Here is a 20,678-nt window from a genome sequence, read left to right as displayed (position 1 = left end):
TTAATTTTGAGATGTCTTATCTTACAATATTAAACGATCCTTATAAGTACTATTAAAAATTATAAATTAAAATAAGTATATCTCGCTTAACCAAATTAGTGGTTAAGCTAGTTTGGATACCAAATAGAATATTTGTAACGGTTAGAAAAAGTTAATTTTAGTATACTCAAGTAATAATATTATTATTTAAGAATATTACTTATTTATGGGAGAAAATTGGAATTTAGAAAGAAAAACTTTTTAATATTTTCTTTGAGATAATAAAAGTATTTGTTAAGTTGGGAAAATCAATTCCATGTTAGAATGGATAAAGAAGATTAATTATTGACATGAGTTTTTAGATTTTGATATTATTAAATATTGAGAAACTGGCTAATTATTTTCATTCGTATAACAACGTTAACGCGGGCTACATTTTATCTTTGTTTAAGTTACACTCAAGTATTGTACATATTGTTTTATATTATTATGTATCGTACTAGATCATTAGTATGAAAAGAGAGTTTCTTAATTTCGAATGAATGAGAAATTTATATTATGAAATATGGATTTTTTTTCATTTATTTTTCATCAAAACGAGCTCAGTAGAAAAATTTATGAAGGAAAATAAATTTAAGTAAAATATTGGAAAGTTCTTTTAGTGTTAAAACAATACACTATTATTTATTTGTTTATTTCTCAATCATTGATTCAATAAAAATATTTGTGACAATAATTATTGAACATTTTTTCAGTTGAAAATTCAATGAGAAAATAGTGATTTTTAAGTAGTGATTCTTTTGTTGAATATATTCATTTAGATGGATTAAATTATACTATATCGTTACGTCACATATAAACAATTTGAATGATATACATATTAGAAATGATATGCACGTAATGTTATGATCTAATAAAATTTAAATAATAATCAAAACAGATATTATTTTAAACAAATAACACCTATGGAAGATATAGATAATTTAACAACCAATCATTGTCACTTCTTAATTATGTCAAATCAATAAATTTAAAGTTAAGAGTCACAACTAAAATGAAAATATATGTATATCATTTAATTGTAGGTATATAAATATAAAAGTTCATATGCATTATATACGTTGAAATTTTCTTACATTTATTGCTCTATTAATGGACTAAAAGAAAATAATCAATTGTGAAAAATCACTCCATGCATTATTTCTTGGAGCTTCATGAGAAATACTGATATTGTTTTTTTGCTTATACTTTCTATGATCAGAAAAAGTTCATAAGAAAGGGTTTTGAAGCAACTTTTTTTTATTTTTAGAAAAAAAAAAGTGCATAGAAATACTTTTAAAAAGATAAATTGAATACATCCATAAAACTTTTTAGACATAACAATCAAGTTTCAGTAAGAAAACTTTTCGAAAACATTCCCTCAAAACTGGCAAAAAAGAATTAAATGCAGTGAGATCCTTGTTGCTCCCTCAGTCCATTTTAAAGGTATAATATATAAATATACTCTTTTAACTTGATTTTAAATTATATTTATGTCTTTCAATTTTGGATGTGCATAAATAGACATTTAAACTTGTATAAAGTTGAACAAATAGACACAATATCCTACATATCATCCTACATGTTATTTTTTGTCCTACGTGGTGTCCTACGTGTATTGTGTCATGTCGGACTCAGTTGTTTATTTATTTAAAAATTGAATAGTTAAAGTGCTTATTTGTGCATTATGAAAATTGGAGGTGAAAGTTAAAATTTAAAGCCAAATTAAGGGTCCAATATATATATTATGTCATCTTTAAAATATTCTTTCCATCAGAAAATTTAATTAAATTTGGTTTATATATTAAATATATTTTACACTATATTATTTTATCTATTTAATTTTTTTATCCTTTTAACTGTAATATTTAATTAAAAGTGAAAAAAATCTATTTATTTTAAAATAAAAATGATATTATAGACTTTGAAAATTCTGATCAAATTTTGATCATTTAGATACTATACAATATCTAATACATTTTTCAAAGCATTAAATTCAATAAGTTATGTATTAAATTAATAGTGAACAATTAATATGGGATAAAAAATTACAATATATATATATATATATATATATATATATACAAATTTTCTTTTCTTAATGTAAGTATTATTTTATATTATTTTGAATTTTTAAAACTTAAAGAGTATTATATCAAAAAAAAAAAGAAGAGAATAATAGCTAAGATTGAACTCAAAAATAAATAGGTAATAAATAACAAAAAGATTCCTCTTTTTGAAAAAAAAAATCAACAATATTTATCTATGTACAATATTGATTGAAAATTTGAATATGTATATGTCAAATATTTAAATTAAAAATGTAATTTAAGTGTATGTATTAGATGTTTTAAATAGTTTCTCTCTATAAAATAAGCTTAATATTAAAAGCACATTAATACTTGTCATTTTTCGTAATTTGACTCTCAAAAACACTTTTTAAAGAAAATTAGCCAAACAAAAATTACTTATCAAATTCACTTTTCAAATAAATTTGTCAAACACAATTTTTTTTAAAATTCTTCTCTAAAAAGTTGTTTAAAAAACGCTTCTAAAAATAAGCATTTTTTAACAGTAATGCAAAACTAATGAGCATAACAAGTAATTTGTAAAAATTAGGAAGTTACGTTTCATATTGATGAACTGAGGATAGTAATTTCTTTACGTTTAATGTTTCTCCTCAATTGTATTGATTATCTTTTATAGCAGAATAAGATTTATCATGATATGAAATTATGAAAATGGTTGATAGTTAAGATTTACTTGAAAAAAAATTACTCTAATTAGTAATTACTAATTAGGCACCTAACTTGATAAAAGGTGCATTATTGAAGAGTTAATAAGTGTTTGTTATAATAATTATAGCTTCCATTTAATCTCACTTTGTCAACGTAACTATAGCCCATGTCCACATTCTATGATGGAATAACGTAATTAATGAATATTTTCCCTTTTTTGGGTCATTTTGCCCAACTTTTCTCAATAAAAATTAATAGAATGTATAATTATGTTTTATGAATAAGTTAATCGTGGAAACATAGTGAAAAAGCATAGAAAGAAATTCATATAACATATAATAGGATCAAGAAATAAGAACATAGGGAAATATTTATAGCAATAATGAGTATAAATAATGTCGAAGTAGACTTTCTTCTTACTCGGGAGGTAGAGAGACTACTAGATAGACTCTATCCGCTCAGGCAAAAAATAAAACAAAAACACTAAAAAAGACATGTCAAAGCATTCTTACAAAAATTAAAAACAATAAAGCAATATGATAATCTAAGTTAAACAATATTAAATACGGAAAAATATATTAATGTGTGAACTAAACCTAAACATGTAATTATCAATTTATCCAACTAAATTCAAAAATAAATTATTTACATTATCATAACTATATTAAACTTATCAAAATATTATGTATTATCATCAGGAAAATCTACTATAGTCAGTTTTTTAAGGGACTTAATTACACGACTTTCAGTTGTTACTGTTAATGTCTCTTAGGGTGTTTTTAATAGGGAGAAAAGTGACTTTATTTTTTTTATCAATCAAATATGAAAGAATTAAAGAATATTTTCATATTTACCTCGCTATCAAATCATTTCCTTATTGTCTTTCCTTGTTGAAGACAAAACTAAATTGTAAAACCTTGTTTTTATGGTAGGGAAAGACGGTTTTTAGGAGCTCGCATATAATTAGTGATATGAATTTGATAAAATTAAACAATTTTAATTATAATATATCATATAAAAATTTTCATTTAATACCGATTATATATAAATCAAACATATATTAAATTTTGAAATCATAAATTTATATTCTAAATCCGCCTCCGTTGATCAGATGCATTACTCTTTTGTAAGAAGACAACTACCAATAATGGTGTGTACTATTTGTGACAAGTCTAATTGAGTAGACACACAACTAAGATATTTTCAAAAATGGAAGGAAATTGGTTCCCACCAATATAATGTACATTAAATCATTATATTGTCACTTTTCAATAATGTATCAAAAAACAAAAGAGCAACTAAAAAAATGACGAGTGGAGTGTAATAATTCTTTTAAGTTGGTTCATCTAATTATGCTACCATTGATAAAGAGAGATGCTCATCAAAATTAATGTAATTTATAGTGTAATGGTCAAATATACATGGTCCTTAATTATTATATTTATTGATAATGAATTGTTGTCATCTAGTAATTATTAAGTGAAAATGGTCATAATTTGAATTATTATTTAGTTGAAATTAATTAGCTTGAAGTAACATGTGATTACCTCTAATGATGATTATTTTGGTTCACCATATAAGAATTTAAGTTTTAAAGTTAACAAAGAGAATTGGATGATTAATTATTAAATAATCTCTACGGCTTAGGTTTAAGAAATTAATATTTTAATTTTGTATTGCTTTCACGTCAAAGTTCACTTCTTTTTTAAGCATAATTTGTTCAAAACTTATAAAATGAAGTTTGTCTTTAGTAAATAAATATTTATAAACTTTATAAAATGAAAATCTCCTAAAAAGAAATAGGGGAAAATCATTGTACAGGTTTCTTTTTAGTTTTTTTATTTTCCTTAATTTCAATTAGCTTTATCTTATATATATCTCGAAAAATTATTCTTTTAGGATCCGATTTTTATTTTTTTATTTTGCGAAAAAGTCTAACTTTATTATCTGTTAAATTTTTTTTTGGTTCATTCATGTTCCTACTATTGGTATAATTTTTACCTTGAAGTTGTCATTAGTTACTAACAAACCAACATTATATTAGTAATAAAATTTGATTTGCAATAATTTGCAAAAGTTCTGACTTTGGCGTAAAAATTGTCGATCTAATTTAATCTTTCATGGAAATGGATCACACAAAGATCCAATTATCCTCGAATTGTGATGTAATTTATTTTTGATACAAAATGTCAAATGAATGATTTCATGATTTGAACTCTTAATTTATTATTTATTAATTACACAAAAGAAATAATTCTATCATTATTTTACAACTTCACATCATTTTGACAATTTTAAGTTTTGATAATAACACGAATTAATTTATAAAATGTTGTAGGAAAGAGATTGATCTCCTAATATCTCCCAACTACTACTTCACTCTTTAGACTTCATTAAGCTAGACAAAACATTCTAAATTAAGACCTTAATTTTAGGATTAATTACACTAAATATCATAAATCAAATACTTACATCATCTCTATAATAAAAATCCTACAATCAAACTCTTTATAAGATATATCTAAAATAAATATATTAAAATATAATTACTATCAGATTTATAAATAAAAAGTTTATTTAATGTAATTTTAAACTTTTAAGTAAAAGAACAAATAAACAAAATAGAATAAAAATGAAAAAATCTTGTATAATAAAATATATAATTAATAAAAATCAAGTTACTTTGATTTTTCTTCTTTTTTATTTATAAGTTTCAAAAGATACCTATTTCAATTTTTCTTTTTTTATATCATTTGTTTTAATCAATGAGTGAACAAATATATTCAACAATTTTATTTTTATCTTCCTCATTAAATTTCATAAAAATAAATCCACAAACTTTTCTATTTATAATTTCAATTTACATTTTAATAGTTATATTTAGTTATAGATATATCTCGTAGGAGGTGTGAGTACAACATTTCTATAATAGGAAGAATATAGTATTTGATTTTAAAATATAAAGAAAATATCCGAAATTAAATAATATACTAAGATTGTTTAGTATAATTAACTCTTTCTCTTAAGCACGTATCGTTTTAATTTGGTAATTCAACAATTTCAAGATACTTTTTTTTGGTTGGCTTCAATCATCAATATATATCATATTTATGAAACAACCCCACCCTAAAATACATAAAGATTTACATTATATTTTTTATCTGATGATATTTAATATTTATATTGAGGTTCGATTCAATTTGAATTTATATACTATATGATTCATTTTTAAAAGCGACCACTCAATGGGGCTTTCTCCCTTCCTAAAGGCTCAAAATTAAAACTTTTAACTAAAAAGTAAAAGAATCTTATCACAGTTAAACAATTTTTGAAAAAGTCTTTTGTATTAAGCTAGACAGTTTCTCGTGAAAGTTAAAGGAACAAATCTTTTTAGGATAATTTTCTGTTTTTATTTGGGTACATATCATTTTTGATAAATGACTGTAGGGATATAATTTTCTAAATATATGACAAAAGAACACCAAAAAGAGTAAAAGGTGAAAAGCCAAGCAATACCACTTTTAAATGGGTCATTTGCACAGTTGCACTGTTGGCCATATTTTGTGCTAGTATTTACATTTTGTTTCTCATAAGTCATAGAAAACAATATATTTATTTACGATGATTCAGTTGGTTTGAAAGGTGATTATTCATACGGATGATTTGAGATTAATTTTTTTGAATGTCTTCTGAATAGAATTTGTTGCAAAAGGCTTGCTTAATGCAGTTTATATTCTATGTGTGGTTTGCAGGCTATTGCACAGTGGGAGGTTTATCCAGCGCGCACAAAGTGCTCACTCAAAGGGCAGAGACTGTGACAGAGATTGTAGCGGCTACGGGTTATCGTAGAGTTTCAAAAAAAAATATTTTTATAGAACATAATTTATATTTTTACATCATAATATCTTAAAAATTATATTCGGACATGATTTCAATTTTTAAAAAATATATGTCTTTTTAGATTTAAATTTGATTAATAAAAAATTAAATATTAGCAAAGACAAATTAAAGATCAACTTATTTGACGAGATAAACATTAATATTTAAAAACTTGACCATTTCGTGCACTCACGGCCCACAGATTTTTTTTCACTCTCTTTACAGCCCATTAATGAAAAAGAGTTTGTATCTCGAGTTAACTTTTTTTTTTTTTCATTCTGTGTAGTTTATATTGGAGCTTTGGTTTAAATTACATTATGCATTATAGGATCAATTCAGGAGGTGAAATTCTCAACAAAAAGAAATCATACTCAGGGTTCAAATTTGAGAACCCTCATTAAAGGTAAAACAGTTTCATTATTGCATCACAACTCATGTTGCTCGTTGAATTGTTTCAATTAAAAGTAATGAAAATAATACAAACAATAAATCTGAACAGCTATTTGAAAGAAGAATATTGTTCAACTTTCATATGACAAAGTCCAAACAATATTATCATAATATTAGCTTATATATTTTGAGGATAGCATCTTCACATCTTTGAAGATAATTGCAACTATATATGAACATTATTCAATAAAATTAATTAAAATGACGATTGTAATATTACAAATTACAATTAATCAAGTCAACTAGAATCACAAATGACACAATTTCTCTAAGCATAATTATGATTTGCACACATAGTTTGACGATAAAAAAGTGAATTACTAAAACCAATTCTTCTCCTCGATAAATCAAATTCTATTAGATTATCTTGCATTTGATATCCACCAACGACAATTGCTTGTCCCGTTGCTTCTTTTCGTTCAACAAATGCTAAACATATAACACCTTCCTTAACTTTTACTAGCGAATTCGATCCAATAATCGTCCAATAAACACTTTGTTTCTGAAATACGATATTAATTTCAGGTGCATCGTAACCTAGGCGTGACACACCAATATATGTCGAGTCGAAACAAGTTTTAAAAGGTTGCACTGAGGGTACCTTTTTAACTTCTTTTGGCATTTCATTAATAAAAGCTTTACTTACGATATCGTAAATAGAAGGCTCTAATTCAGTATACGGAACGTTCGTGCTAATTCTCGTTCCGCCTTCTTCGTTTTCGTCTAACGAGAGTAGTGTTTTGTTTAATGGTAAAGTTTTCCCGTTAATTCTAACGGAAGTAACTTGGATGTAATACTCTGGCGAGGGGCGAATGACGCTTATGTAATGTGGGTAGGTAATGGTAACGAAACGTTGTTGGGTGATTATAGGTGTGTAGATTAGATCTCGCGATGCATCGAACGCAAGGCTAATGAAATAAGGGCTATGTCCGATGAAAATTACACCGTTTCGTTTAGTTGATGAGCTTAAACAAATGGCAAATTGCCTACTGAATTTGAAAATTGATGCAAATTGAGTAGCAAATGAGACTGGACTTTGCTGCCCAAAACCAACCATTCCTTTAACATTTTTGCCTAAATTTTGTGTTAAATTGGATGTAGTAGGACAACTAAAGATGAAATTTGGGACAATTGCAACGGGTCCTGGAATTGACCCGTTAATTGATTGGATTGTCAAAACATCGTCCGCGATTTCACCTGTAGTGGAGGTAACAGGATTTGAAACAACGTTATAGCACGAGTTGCAAATTGGTAAGGATGTGTTGTTTTCATAACAATTTCCACATGATGTTGACCAGGCAAGATCACATTGCGCTGATTCGCAACGCGCGGGCTTGTACGTTGAGCTTTTGTGGCCCTTTTGACAATCAACCCATAGGCTTTCACCACCAAGATTGAGGGCTAGTTTAAGAGGGACAAGAGGTGTTCGTTGGTGAATTTGAGTAATGTATTGTAGGGTGGATGGATCTTTTTTGACTAATAGGAATAAAGTTTTGGGTTGGAAATTGGATTTTGATAAAGTAGTGGATGTGATGAGAAGAAAATTAAAGAGAAAAATATAGTACTTGGTCGATGACATGGGAAATAATTTCATGATGTGTAGTATAAAGTAGAAAGAATGTAAGCAAAGGCTTGTAAACAAAAATTTTGGACATACCTTAGGCATGTATTTATAGGCCTCAAAGGTGTAAAACGAATGGTTTGGACTCAATTTGGACAGGTTAAAATAGACTGAATTAAAAATCGAACAAATTGTTGACTCTTTCAAAAGTTACTTAAACTGAAATAAGCTATAATATGGGTCATAACTCTACCTAAGTTTAAATTGATTTATTTTTAAAATTATGTACCTTACAAAATTATTATTTTTTCTTTATTATTATTGGCTATAAAGAAAAAGAATACTTTTGAAAATATTAACAAGATTTCTCGTTAATTAATTTGAATTATATACCAATCCAAACTTGATGGATTAAAAAGATTGAACTGATATAATTGATCTAATAATTAAGGAAATTGATAATCAACTCAAACATGAATAGGATATGATCCAATGAGCTAATTATGTCATCTTTAAGCTAAAGGATGTGATTTATTTATGATTGCTAGCTAATTAGTGATTAATCCGTTAAACAAGAGTGATTTTTCAGCCACTTTAAAATATAGATAGGTAACATATCTTATCTTATTTTTATGATTTTAAATTCCAAATTTTGAAAAGATTGACCTGTAGATATAATTTGATAAACATAATTTACCCATAATATAAAACTTAAATTAAACTAACATATTGCTTTCATTCTCAACAACCTTTTAGTGTACTCAAATTATAACGCCAGTCATGTGACCCATGTGGATATTTGACTTAACTCCCCTTTAATTATTTTCTTCCTGTGAATTAATACATTATTAATGTACTTCTAATTAAGCTTTAATGTGCTGCCTAACAAAGTAAGTTGTAAATTGCAGATCCTTCTTCCTTGTGACCATATGTTTGACCAGTTCAAAATGGCCAAACCTCTTTGTGTTTGAGTTCTCCATAATGAAAATTAAAGAATGCATGATTTCGAATTTAGTTGGATCAAATATCGAGTACTCGATGTATTTTTTTTAAGAGTAACTTAAAATACTTATATGAGTTGTGGTGGGATGATTGAGATCTTTTTATTTTTAATTTAATTAAACATCTTATGTTTGAATCCCTATGAATAAAAATTAATAATTTTATAATGCATTCTTTGAATTTAGTTGGATCAAATATCGATAAAACATTTTTTTTTTTTTAAAAAAATTAAAACTATTTTCTACGTTAATTAATTAACTTTAACATGACTTAATTTGACTCTTTCAAATGTGACAACCATAAATACTTAGAGTTACTTCAAGAGTCATAAATGCTTAGGATAATATAATATAAACATAAATATAAGTAAAAATGAGTTTTCTCGATTTTGCAGCAAAGAGTAACGGTGACAATTGTCTAGTTATAATTGTTTTTCCTTCCTATTCGTGTTTCTTATTTAATATAAGAATATAATTAAATTTAAATTCGTATAAAAAAATTTATATTAAAAAATAAAACATTTTCTAACCTGATCTATTTGTTGCACATAAAATATATAAATTATTGTGCACAAAGTCTTGGCTCATACTACATAGGAGTAATACATTGACCAAAGTATTCTAAAATATTTAATCTAAAAAAAAGTAGTACTCCATATGTTTCTACCAATATTAACTATGACCAAATATGAGGGACGATCTTCCGATAAAATAAAGGGCAACTTTTACATATAGTAAATAAAAAATTTATATTTGTATGTTATAGCAAGTTTGTATAATTGCGCTCTATAGCAAACATAGAAACTGTATAATTCGCTATACATATACAGTTGAAGCAAATTGTATAAAATGAAGTGTATAAAATAAGAAAGAGAACTTGGGCAGAGAACTGTATAAAAACGAAGTATATAAAACGAATTGTATTATTATAAGTGTATAGAACGATTATATACAATTTGAATGTGTATAAAATGAAAAAGAGAGAAAGACAAAAGAGACTTAACAAGGAATATACAATTGAATTGAATTGTATAAAACGAGAAAGAGAGAAATTAGATACAATTTGAAAATTGTATAAAACGAGAAAGAAAGAAAGACAAAAGAAACTGGGCAGAGAAGTATTTTTATTGTATAATTATAAGTGTGTAGGACGAAAATATGTGTACTTGCATGTGTATATACAATTTTCTCACGCTTTATACTAACAGAAACGCAATTTATACATTTCGCTTCTGTCTGTTGTATAAGTGAGAAAGGCGAGGGTGGCGAGCGAGATCTGGGAGAGTGGCGAGCGAGATCTGGAAGAGGGGAGAGAGGGGAACAAAAATATATGTATTTATACAATTTTCTCTTCTTTATACAATTAGAAACAATTTTTATACACTTGTGTTTATATAAAAAGTGAGGAAGCGAGTGAGAGATTGGAGGAGAGTGACGAGCGATATATTTGGGAGAGAGGCGCCTGACAATTTTTTGCGAACGTTTGCTATGTAGCACAATTAAATCAAACCCTAGCTACTCAATTTATTTTAGATTATTAGTTTGCTATTATATATAATTTTTCCTAAAATAAATAATATGCAATTATATATCAACGGTTATTTTCGTTCGAATTAAAAAGACTTTCTTACTTGGAATAGGCAGTCAGTTCAATATTAGATAAAAAGGGTAAAATCTCCATTCTTGTAATTTACAGTTAACAGTTAAAATATATTTTCTCAATAATAAATATCTTTATTAAATAAAAAAAGAAAATTTGTTTATATTTATAAATATGTACATTGTAACACAACAGGGATCCGTGGCGCAATGGTAGCGCGTCTGACTCCAGATCAGAAGGTTGCGTGTTCGATTCACGTCGGGTTCAAAATCCCCGAAACATTTCGGTCCCAATTTTTTTTTTAAAATCCTATATTAGACCTTGAACGAAACATTTCAAAAGTTATATGGTGACTTGTGATGGCGATGCGTAAATCCTATATTAGACCTTGAACTAAACATTTCAAAAGTTATATGGTGACTGGCAATGGCGATGAGTAAATCAAACATTTCGGTCCCAATTTTTTTTTTGAAATCCTATATTAGACCTTGAACGAAACATTTCAAAAGTTATATGGTGACTTGTGATGGCGATGCGTAAATCCTATATTAGACCTTGAACTAAACATTTCAAAAGTTATATGGTGACTGGTAATGGCGATGCGTAAATCAAACATTTCGGTCCCAATTTTTTTTTAAATCCTATATTAGACCTTGAACGAAACATTTCAAAAGTTATATGGTGACTTGTGATGGCGATGCGTAAATCCTATATTAGACCTTGAACTAAACATTTCAAAAGTTATATGGTGACTGGTAATGGCGATGCGTAAATCAAACATTTCGGTCCCAATTTTTTTTTAAATCCTATATTAGACCTTGAACGAAACATTTCAAAAGTTATATGGTGACTTGTGATGGCGATGTGTAAATCCTATATTAGACCTTGAACTAAACATTTCAAAAGTTATATGGTGACTGGTAATGGCGATGCGTAAATCCTATATTAGACCTTGAATGAAACATTTTAAAAGTTATATGGTGACTAGTGATGGCGATGCGTAAATCCTATATTAGACTTTGAACGAAACATTTAAAAGTTATATGGTGACCAGTGATGGAGATGATTAGCAATAATGGTTGACTTTTCTTAGTGTCTCTTGAAAATGCTATCGGTTGATACCACGGGCACAATCTTCACATCTTTCAACAAGCATTTCACTAATAAAAGCTTTACAACTCTGAATTAGAAGGCTCGATATAGTAAGGAACGACCGTACTAATTCTAACGAGAGCAATGTTTTGTTCAAAGGCAATGATTTTTTGTTAATTGTATAAGACGAAACTTTAAATATAATACTCTAGCCAGATGCGATTGATAATAAAAAAATATTTGCATGGATCACAATAGGCATATAGATAATATCTTGCGAGGGGTTGCTAAGTGCAAAAACCTAACGTAAGTTAAGCAACCAGGGCCCTACAGTGGTGCAAGTGGGTTCATATGAACCCACTTCATTGAAAAATAACATTGTATATACATGTATATTTAATCAGTTTTTAAAATCTATTCATATATATATATATATATATATATATATATAATTTTGACTCCACTAACACAAATTTAAAGCTTGACCGAATGGTCGAGGGGTTAAGTTCTCTTAGTCAACCTGGGATCAAATCTCAAAAATGTGAATATTTGACTAGGTCTAATTTAATTTTTTTCCTGTTAATCAAACTCTACTTCTAATTAAGAATCAATTTGTTACCCAACAAAGGAAGTTGCAAATTGCAATGTGTCAATATAAAATCAATTTGACCAGTTCCATATTGGTTACCTAGCGACCTTTTTTAGGTTATCAATATATTTAATACTTCTATTAAAACATTTATATATTGATTGACATCAAAGTAACTAATATGAGTTGTAGTGGGATGATTAAGATTTCTTCATTCTTAATTAAGATTTTCCTTTCGAATTTCTAAGAATGAAGATTGAAAATCTTGCGATTCTCGAATTTTGATATACTCGAGTCTCAATACTGATATCTAAGTAAATATATTAGTGAAAATGAAGTAAATATACAAACACAGTTGTCATAGACACAAACGAACTCATACGGTAATTCGTACAAATTCACAAAAATAAAATAAAATGTTCAAATCAAATTATATAGAACACAATAATTTATGTCATGTCACCTGAACACATAAACGATTAATATTCATAATACAATTTCATTGTTTGATCATATACAAATCGATAAGAAATACATTAAAATATAATGTGTTTGAGTTATGGGATTATTTCCCTTTTTAGTAGCCGAAATTAGCTCATTTTAGATATTCTTTTTCTTTTAAAAAAAATTGTTTACAAATTTAAAATATTCTGCATCAAAGGTTTCACCACAATAAATAAAATATAGTTAATAAGCACAAATAATAAAACTGTAGCTACAGAATATTAGTATGATTACTATCTTTAATTTGCTATTCCTAAAATTATATCGTTATATAGTTTATGTGGAACAAATAAAAATATTATAACAAGACAAATGTTACCTTTACACTTAGCTGCATATATACCTAGAAGAAGTGTATGAAGTTGTTCCCTTAATACTTAATAATGCGATGAATACGACGGCAAAAAGTAGTGGATCAAAATGTAATATTTCAAGTGGAAATTGGAGTGCGTTCCCATCTTTGGTAAAATATAAAAATTATATTGTTTATAATAAATTCACGATTTTAAGAAAATATATCATAGTACTATATTTTAAAATTTAAAGATTTCAAATGCAACACCAATATTATCTAGCTAAACTTAAGATAAAAACAATAAAAAAAAAAGGTTGGTGTCAGTTAGGGTGGTTCTCCTAGCACTACCAACAAAACAAGGGCACTTGTATGTTTTTTCGTTGGTGCATTGCTAGACGTCCGATATTCAATATTTGAGCCCAGACTAAATGCGAATTTGCACTAAAAAGTCCCGCATCGGGGATAAGACCTCTTGACTAAAATAAAAGAATATTTATCACTCCATCACAATCGTTGTTAATGTTCGCATTGTGCCTACATAGCTACATGTACATAAGGTTTACTACTATTTTTGTATAATTTAGAAATTCATCAACGTTACAGTGTTGAATATATATCTATACATTTACCATAACGTAACGGTATTAAAGATAATTACTCATTAGAAAATTGTAGACAAATATCTTGATAGACACTACAAAATGGGAATAATAATATAGAGTAATAATTAATTTGTTATTATAAATTTAAAAAGAATTATAATAATATTATTAACGTTATTAATATGATAAAGGATTGCTCAGATGATAAACACGCGCGGAGCTCTAAGATGGAAAAGGATAATTTATTATTGTCAGTTTGTCACTTACAAATTAAATATAAAAGTTGATTTCTTTTTTAAATCTTACTGAAAAACTTCGTCAAACTAAAAATAAAATTTATAAAATGGTACAAAAATAAAATCTCCCAGACAAATGAAATATAGTATAGCAATTTGAGCTTCTTTAGTTTGACTTTGACCTAGTCCTTGATAAATATGTGTGGGACCCTAATAAAATGGATTCTAACACTACAATATTAATTATATATTGAGTTAACAAGAATGATGACTACACACAATTATGATTGAGCAAGTGCAAATTTTTTAACCCATTTAAAATTCATCTTCAGATCTTGAAAGATACATCCTTATGCAGTTATGTTATTAAATAATTTACTTATGATAAATTGATGATATTAAAAGTAACACGTTCTAGTAAAATTGAACTGATCGAGATATTTTTTTTTTAAACAAAGTAAAAATGAAACTAAATATGATTAAATTGAATTGAAACGAAGTAGCTATAAGTATAAATAGATGTACATCAAGTCCAATATTTACACACTAAAATCATTCAAATTCACAATGTATTCCTCTAGCTACTACTATCTCTTCCATTTTTGTTTACTTTTCATCACTTGTCTAGCTCAAACCAATTTTCATCCTAAAACATTCTTCCTTGCAGTGAAACAAGACCCTTCAACTCTCCAATACATCACAGAAATTCAACAACGAACACCTCTAGTCCCCGTTAAACTCGCGGTCCACGTTGGTGGCGAAAACCTATGGGTGGATTGCCAAACGGGCTTCAAAAGCTCAACGTACAAGCCCGCACGTTGCAATTCAAGGCAATGCAATCTCGCAAAATCAACATCTTGCGGAGATTGCAAAACCAAAAATAAAACCCGGCCCGTTTGCAACAGCAACGCGTGTTATAACATTGTGTCCAACCCGGCTCTGAATAATACTTTCTTCTCTGGTGCTGAAATCGCGGAGGATGTTATGACAATCCAATCCATTAACGGATCCAATACGGGCCCTGAATCCCGCGGGCCGGTTTTAACCATCCCGAATTTCATCTTCAGCTGCTCTCCATCTTTTTTAACCCAAAATTTAGGCAAAGATGTTAAAGGAATGATTGGATTTGGACAGCAAAGTTCAGTATCATTTGTTACTCAACTTGCATCGGTTTTTAAATTCAGCAGACAATTTGCTATTTGCTTGAGTGCATCACCTCAAGAAAATGGAATCATTTTTATTGGACATAGGCCTTATCTCTTTGCACTTGGCTTTGACGCCTCGCAAGATCTTTTCTACACACCTATAATTCGCTCCTCACCAGAGTATTACCTTCATGTATCTTCCATAAGAATTAACGCGAAAACATTGCCATTGAACAACACATTACTCTCATTAGGCGGGACGAGAATCAGTACGGCAGTTCCTTATACTGTACTGGAGCCTTCTATTTACGACACTGTAAGTAAAGCTTTTATCAGCGAAATGCCGGAAAATGTGAAAACCGTATCTCCAGTGGCACCTTTTAAAACTTGTTTTAACTCGTCGTTTATCGGTATATCGCGCCTGGGCTACAATGCACCTGGAATTTATTTTGTTCTCCATGATCCGAATGTGTTTTGGACAATTACTGGAGCGAATTCATTGTTATTAGTAAAACAGGGAGTGTTTTGCCTAGCGTTTGTTGAAGGGAAAAAAGCAATGGGAGAAGCGATTGTTATCGGTAGTTATCAGATGCAGAACAATCTTGTGGAATTTGATCTACCTAGAAGAAGAATTGGGTTTACTAACTCTCTTTTTTTCCGTCAGACGATGTGTTCGGATCAATTCTATACTTCTTAAGAGAGGTACTTTTATTTTCTTAAATTTCGTATTCAGTTTGGTGTTTGACGAATTTTCAAATCTGATTTAAGGCGGGAATCTTCAAAAAAAAAATATGAAGATGATCAGACCTTAGTTTTCAATTTCTTGTTCAATAAGCTTCATGTATTCATGATTTTCGGTGATTAAATTAAAATACTTTGTCGATTCTCGTAATATTTTAATAGTGATGTTTCATGTACAAGAAGATATATAAAGTTAAGAAAGATGAGTAAAGGCCGAGAAAAAACTTTCTTCAACTAGTTTACTATACAAAATTAGAGAGCAATTTATACATTGAAGGATAGTATTCTAATGGTTGAAGTTTCGTACTCTTCAATTAATTCGAAATTGTTTGAATTATACCATATTATTAGATATGTATCTTGAAAGAGACATATCAAAAGATATAATGCTTAATCAATATAGATTATATTATAATAGACTTGAATCTATTTAAAGAGAACCAAATATTTGCGTTCCAATATAATTTTTGTTCATTTTTTCATTAATTATGATTGTAATTTGCGGTACATAGATAATGCTGGCAATCATGTCTAAGTTTTCGCATTTTGATATTATTTCTCTATATATATATATATGTTAATTTATACTCTCCGTCTATGTTATTCTTATCTATAAATAATTGGATCATAATATTTGTCATTTTATAAAATTTATCCATAACTTCTCATATTTTACCCATTATTCCGTTAATAGAATAGTTAATTCATTTTGTCATTTATTAATAAAGTTAATTTAAGAAAGGTAAAATTACATTATTTTTTAATGCAAATATAAATTAAAAAGGTGACATATAAAATAGGATTGAGAGAGTATCTTACACTAACATTGAGGACGTATATGTTCCTAACCTCAATAGTCAATACTAGTTGAAAATTTAGCCAAACCTTCTTAGTTCTACCTAAGATTAACTACGACCAAAATATTGAAGGACGGTCTTTTTACAATATAGTCTTCTGTCCACTATTAATTGTCATATTTTTCATTTTTAGAGAAATTATAAATTGTTTTTGATTAATATTATATTTTCATCATATTGATATGCAAAAAATTTGCATTGTATAGTATTTTTCATATTGGTTTTAAATGTCTAATTTTTTTTTTGTTTAAAATATCGAATTAATGTAATCTAATTAAACTTTGAAAATTAATCAAATTGATTTTCAAAAATCGTAACATGAAAAATAAAAGTAGACGGAAGGCGTAGTTGAATTCAAAATGCTCCTTCCATTTAGAGTAGATCGGTAATTCAACATTAGATAAAGAAGGTTTAATGTCCAAAACAATTTGCAATTTACAATAAACAATTCAAATTATTTCATCAACAATTAGTATCTTAGATATTGATTAAAAAGGAAAAACAAGACAACCACTATATAAATTTGGTAATATATCATCAATTATGTTTCAAATACAACAGGGATCCGTGGCGCAATGGTAGCGCGTCTGACTCCAGATCAGAAGGTTGCGTGTTCGATTCACGTCGGGTTCAAAACCCCCGAAACAATTTGGTCCCTATATCTTTTTGGAACCACTTCGTAATTCCCTTCGACGGAAAATTATACTATTTATATATGGTTAAAATAATATTTAAATTATAATATTTACACATGGTTAAAATAATATTTTATATATATACAATAGATATTGAATTTCCTTCGGCTATTTCGTGTGTCTATCTTCGCCACTGATTATTATCATATTGAGCCACCTCGTAATTTCCTTCGACGGAAAATTATACTATTTATACATAGTTAAAATAATATTTAAATTATACTATTTACACATGGTTAAAATAATATTTTATGTATATATAGTAGATATTGAATCTCCTTCAGTTACTCCGTGTGTCTATTTTTGCCACTGATTATTATCATATTGAGTCACCTCGTAATTCTCCTCGACGAAAAATTATACTTTTTATATATGGTTAAAATAATATTTAAATTATACTATTTACACATAATTAAAATAATATTTTATATATATATAATAGATATTGAATCTCCTTCGGCTATTTCGTATGTCTATCATCGCCACTGATTATTATCATATTGATTGTAGTTAGTGATGCTGACAGTTTGACTATGAAGATTAACACATTAGGGGTTGTGGCTACTTAAGAATTGGTTGTGGTTATAATTAATATTTTAATAAGAGACGCGTGTAAAAAGAGAAACACACTATAAAGTAATTTTGGAACCGTACATTAGTCAGCGTCAAATGGCACACACACTACATTATATAACAGATGATCCACTAAATCATGATTCAAAAGATCATCAAACATGAACCTTATTGAACAATAAAAAAATAAATAAAACAACTCCTTCATTTCACATAGTATAGAATTGATTCGAACACGTAGTCTGACGAGAATATAACGAGTTACTAAACCCAATTCTTCTTCTAGCAAGATCAAATTCCACAAGATTGTCATGCATTTGAAATCCACCAATAACAATCGCCTGTCCAAACGTCTGATTTCTTTCCACAAACGCTAAACATATTACGCGGTCGCTAACTTTTACCAACGAATTCGCTCCAGTAATAGTCCAACGCACATTTGGCTTATGAAGAACCAAATCAATTCTAGGTGCATTATATCCAAGACGTGACATACCAACATACGTCGAGTCAAAACAAGTTTTAAAAGGTTGCACTGCGGGTACAGTCTTCACATCTTTCGGCATTTCACTAATAAAAGCTTTACTCACAACATCGTAAATAGAACGCTCCAATACAGTATAAGGAACGGCCGTGCTGAGTTTCGTTCCGTTTTCTTCATTTTCATCCAACGAGAGCAATGTTTTGTTAAATACCAACGATTTTTCGTTAATTGTAATGGACGTAACTTGAATATAATACTCTGGTGAACCGCGATTGATGAGAAAGAAATTTGGATGGGTTATGATAGGTGTATAGATTAGATCTCGCGATGCATCAAAGCCCAGTGCAAAAATATAAGGCCTATGCCCAATAAAAATAATTCCGTTTTGTTGAGTTGATGAGCTCAAGCAAATAGCAAATTGTCTGCTGAATTTAAAAACTGATGCAAGTTGAGTAACAAATGATACTGGACTTTGTTGACCAAATCCAATCATTCCTTTAACATCTTTGCCTAATTTTTGGGTGTATAATGATGGAGAGCAGCTGAAGATAAACTTGGGAACAGTTACTACGGGCCCGCGACCCGGAGTAGAACCGTTAATGGATTGAACCGTCAAAACATCCTCCGCGATTTCACCACCAGAATAGAAAGTATTCATAGCCGGGTTAGACACAATGTTGTAGCACGGATCGTTACAAGCGGGCCGGGTTATATTTTCGGTATTACAATTTCCGCAAGCTATTGATCTTGCGAGGACACATTGCCTTGAATCGCAACGAGCGGGCTTGTACGTTGAGCTTTTAAAGCCCGTTTCGCAATCCACCCATAGATTTTCGCTACCAATATGGACCGCGAGTTTAACGGGGACTAGAGGTGTTCGTTGTTGAATTTCTGTGATGTATTGGAGAGATGAAGGGTCTTGTTTCACTGCAAGGAAGAATGTTTTAGGATGGAAATTGGTTTGAGCTAGACAAGTTGATGATATGATGAAAAGTATACAAAAATGGAAGAGATAGTAGTAGCTAGAGGAATACATTGTGAATTTGAATGATTTTAGTGTGAAAATATTGGAAATGTTTGGGCATTTATTTATAGCTAGCTAGTTTGAACTTTGAGATGACACTTTAATTTGAATCACTTTGATTTTATTTTAATTAATTTTATTCATGTGTGGAAATATACATGAGCCTTTCCAATAGCGAAGTTTCTTGGAGGGAACATATGAAAGTTGAAACAAGTCAACAACTAACTAAAAACGAAGTGGAGTATTAGGTATTCTTTCATTTTTAATCAGAAGTCTCAAGTTTGAGACATGTTAGATATAAAGCCGTGTTATTAAAAATTATTTTTCCTCTAAATGGAATTTCTCGATATGAGTAAGAATTTAATCGAACATTAATATAGATATATACCAAATCTTAAAAAAAAGAGAAAAAGAAATTTATTATTATAATATGGTTAAACAATAATGCAACCCATGTGGATATTTAAATAACGCTCTAATTCATGGGGATTATTATATACATATTTGAATGAAGATGCTTCTTTCCATATGTGAAGATGAATTTTAAATAGAAAATTGTGTACCTCACTTGAAAGAATAAAAAAAAAATACAAT

At 28.4% G+C, this 20,678-nt stretch overlaps 3 protein-coding genes and 2 non-coding genes across 5 annotated transcripts; 3 read left to right on the top strand and 2 right to left on the bottom strand.

Moving 5' to 3' along the window:
- Positions 1-7,176: 7,176 nt before the first annotated feature.
- LOC107028076 (basic 7S globulin-like) lies at positions 7,177-8,699 on the bottom strand. The gene has a single exon (XM_015229131.2). The coding sequence runs from the start codon at positions 8,677-8,679 to the stop codon at positions 7,354-7,356; it is 1,326 nt and encodes a 441-aa protein (XP_015084617.1). The 5' UTR covers positions 8,680-8,699; the 3' UTR covers positions 7,177-7,353.
- Positions 8,700-11,442: 2,743 nt separating this feature from the next.
- TRNAW-CCA lies at positions 11,443-11,514 on the top strand. Its single transcript has one exon. It is a non-coding gene; the product is annotated as a tRNA-Trp (tRNA).
- A 3,570-nt stretch (positions 11,515-15,084) lies between these two features.
- On the top strand, positions 15,085-16,583 carry LOC107028173 (basic 7S globulin-like). Its single transcript, XM_015229218.2, has one exon. The coding sequence runs from the start codon at positions 15,085-15,087 to the stop codon at positions 16,405-16,407; it is 1,323 nt and encodes a 440-aa protein (XP_015084704.1). The 3' UTR covers positions 16,408-16,583.
- Positions 16,584-17,869: 1,286 nt separating this feature from the next.
- TRNAW-CCA lies at positions 17,870-17,941 on the top strand. The gene has a single exon. It is a non-coding gene; the product is annotated as a tRNA-Trp (tRNA).
- Positions 17,942-18,616: 675 nt separating this feature from the next.
- Positions 18,617-20,137, bottom strand: LOC107028133 (basic 7S globulin-like). Its single transcript, XM_015229184.2, has one exon. The coding sequence runs from the start codon at positions 20,094-20,096 to the stop codon at positions 18,786-18,788; it is 1,311 nt and encodes a 436-aa protein (XP_015084670.1). The 5' UTR covers positions 20,097-20,137; the 3' UTR covers positions 18,617-18,785.
- Between the last annotated feature and the right edge of the window lie 541 nt (positions 20,138-20,678).

This window comes from Solanum pennellii, chromosome 8, assembly GCF_001406875.1.
Source record: "Solanum pennellii chromosome 8, SPENNV200".
In the NCBI taxonomy this organism is placed as follows: Eukaryota; Viridiplantae; Streptophyta; class Magnoliopsida; order Solanales; family Solanaceae; genus Solanum; species Solanum pennellii.
Note: the sequence above shows the minus strand (reverse complement) of the source record. Positions and strands in the feature narration are given on the sequence as shown.

Excerpts from the sequence above, each read along its gene's own strand:
- LOC107028076 (XM_015229131.2), bottom strand. The coding sequence starts at position 8,679 with ATGAAATTATTTCCCATGTCATCGACCAAGTACTATATTTTTCTCTTT.
- LOC107028173 (XM_015229218.2), top strand. The coding sequence starts at position 15,085 with ATGTACATCAAGTCCAATATTTACACACTAAAATCATTCAAATTCACA.
- LOC107028133 (XM_015229184.2), bottom strand. The coding sequence starts at position 20,096 with ATGTATTCCTCTAGCTACTACTATCTCTTCCATTTTTGTATACTTTTC.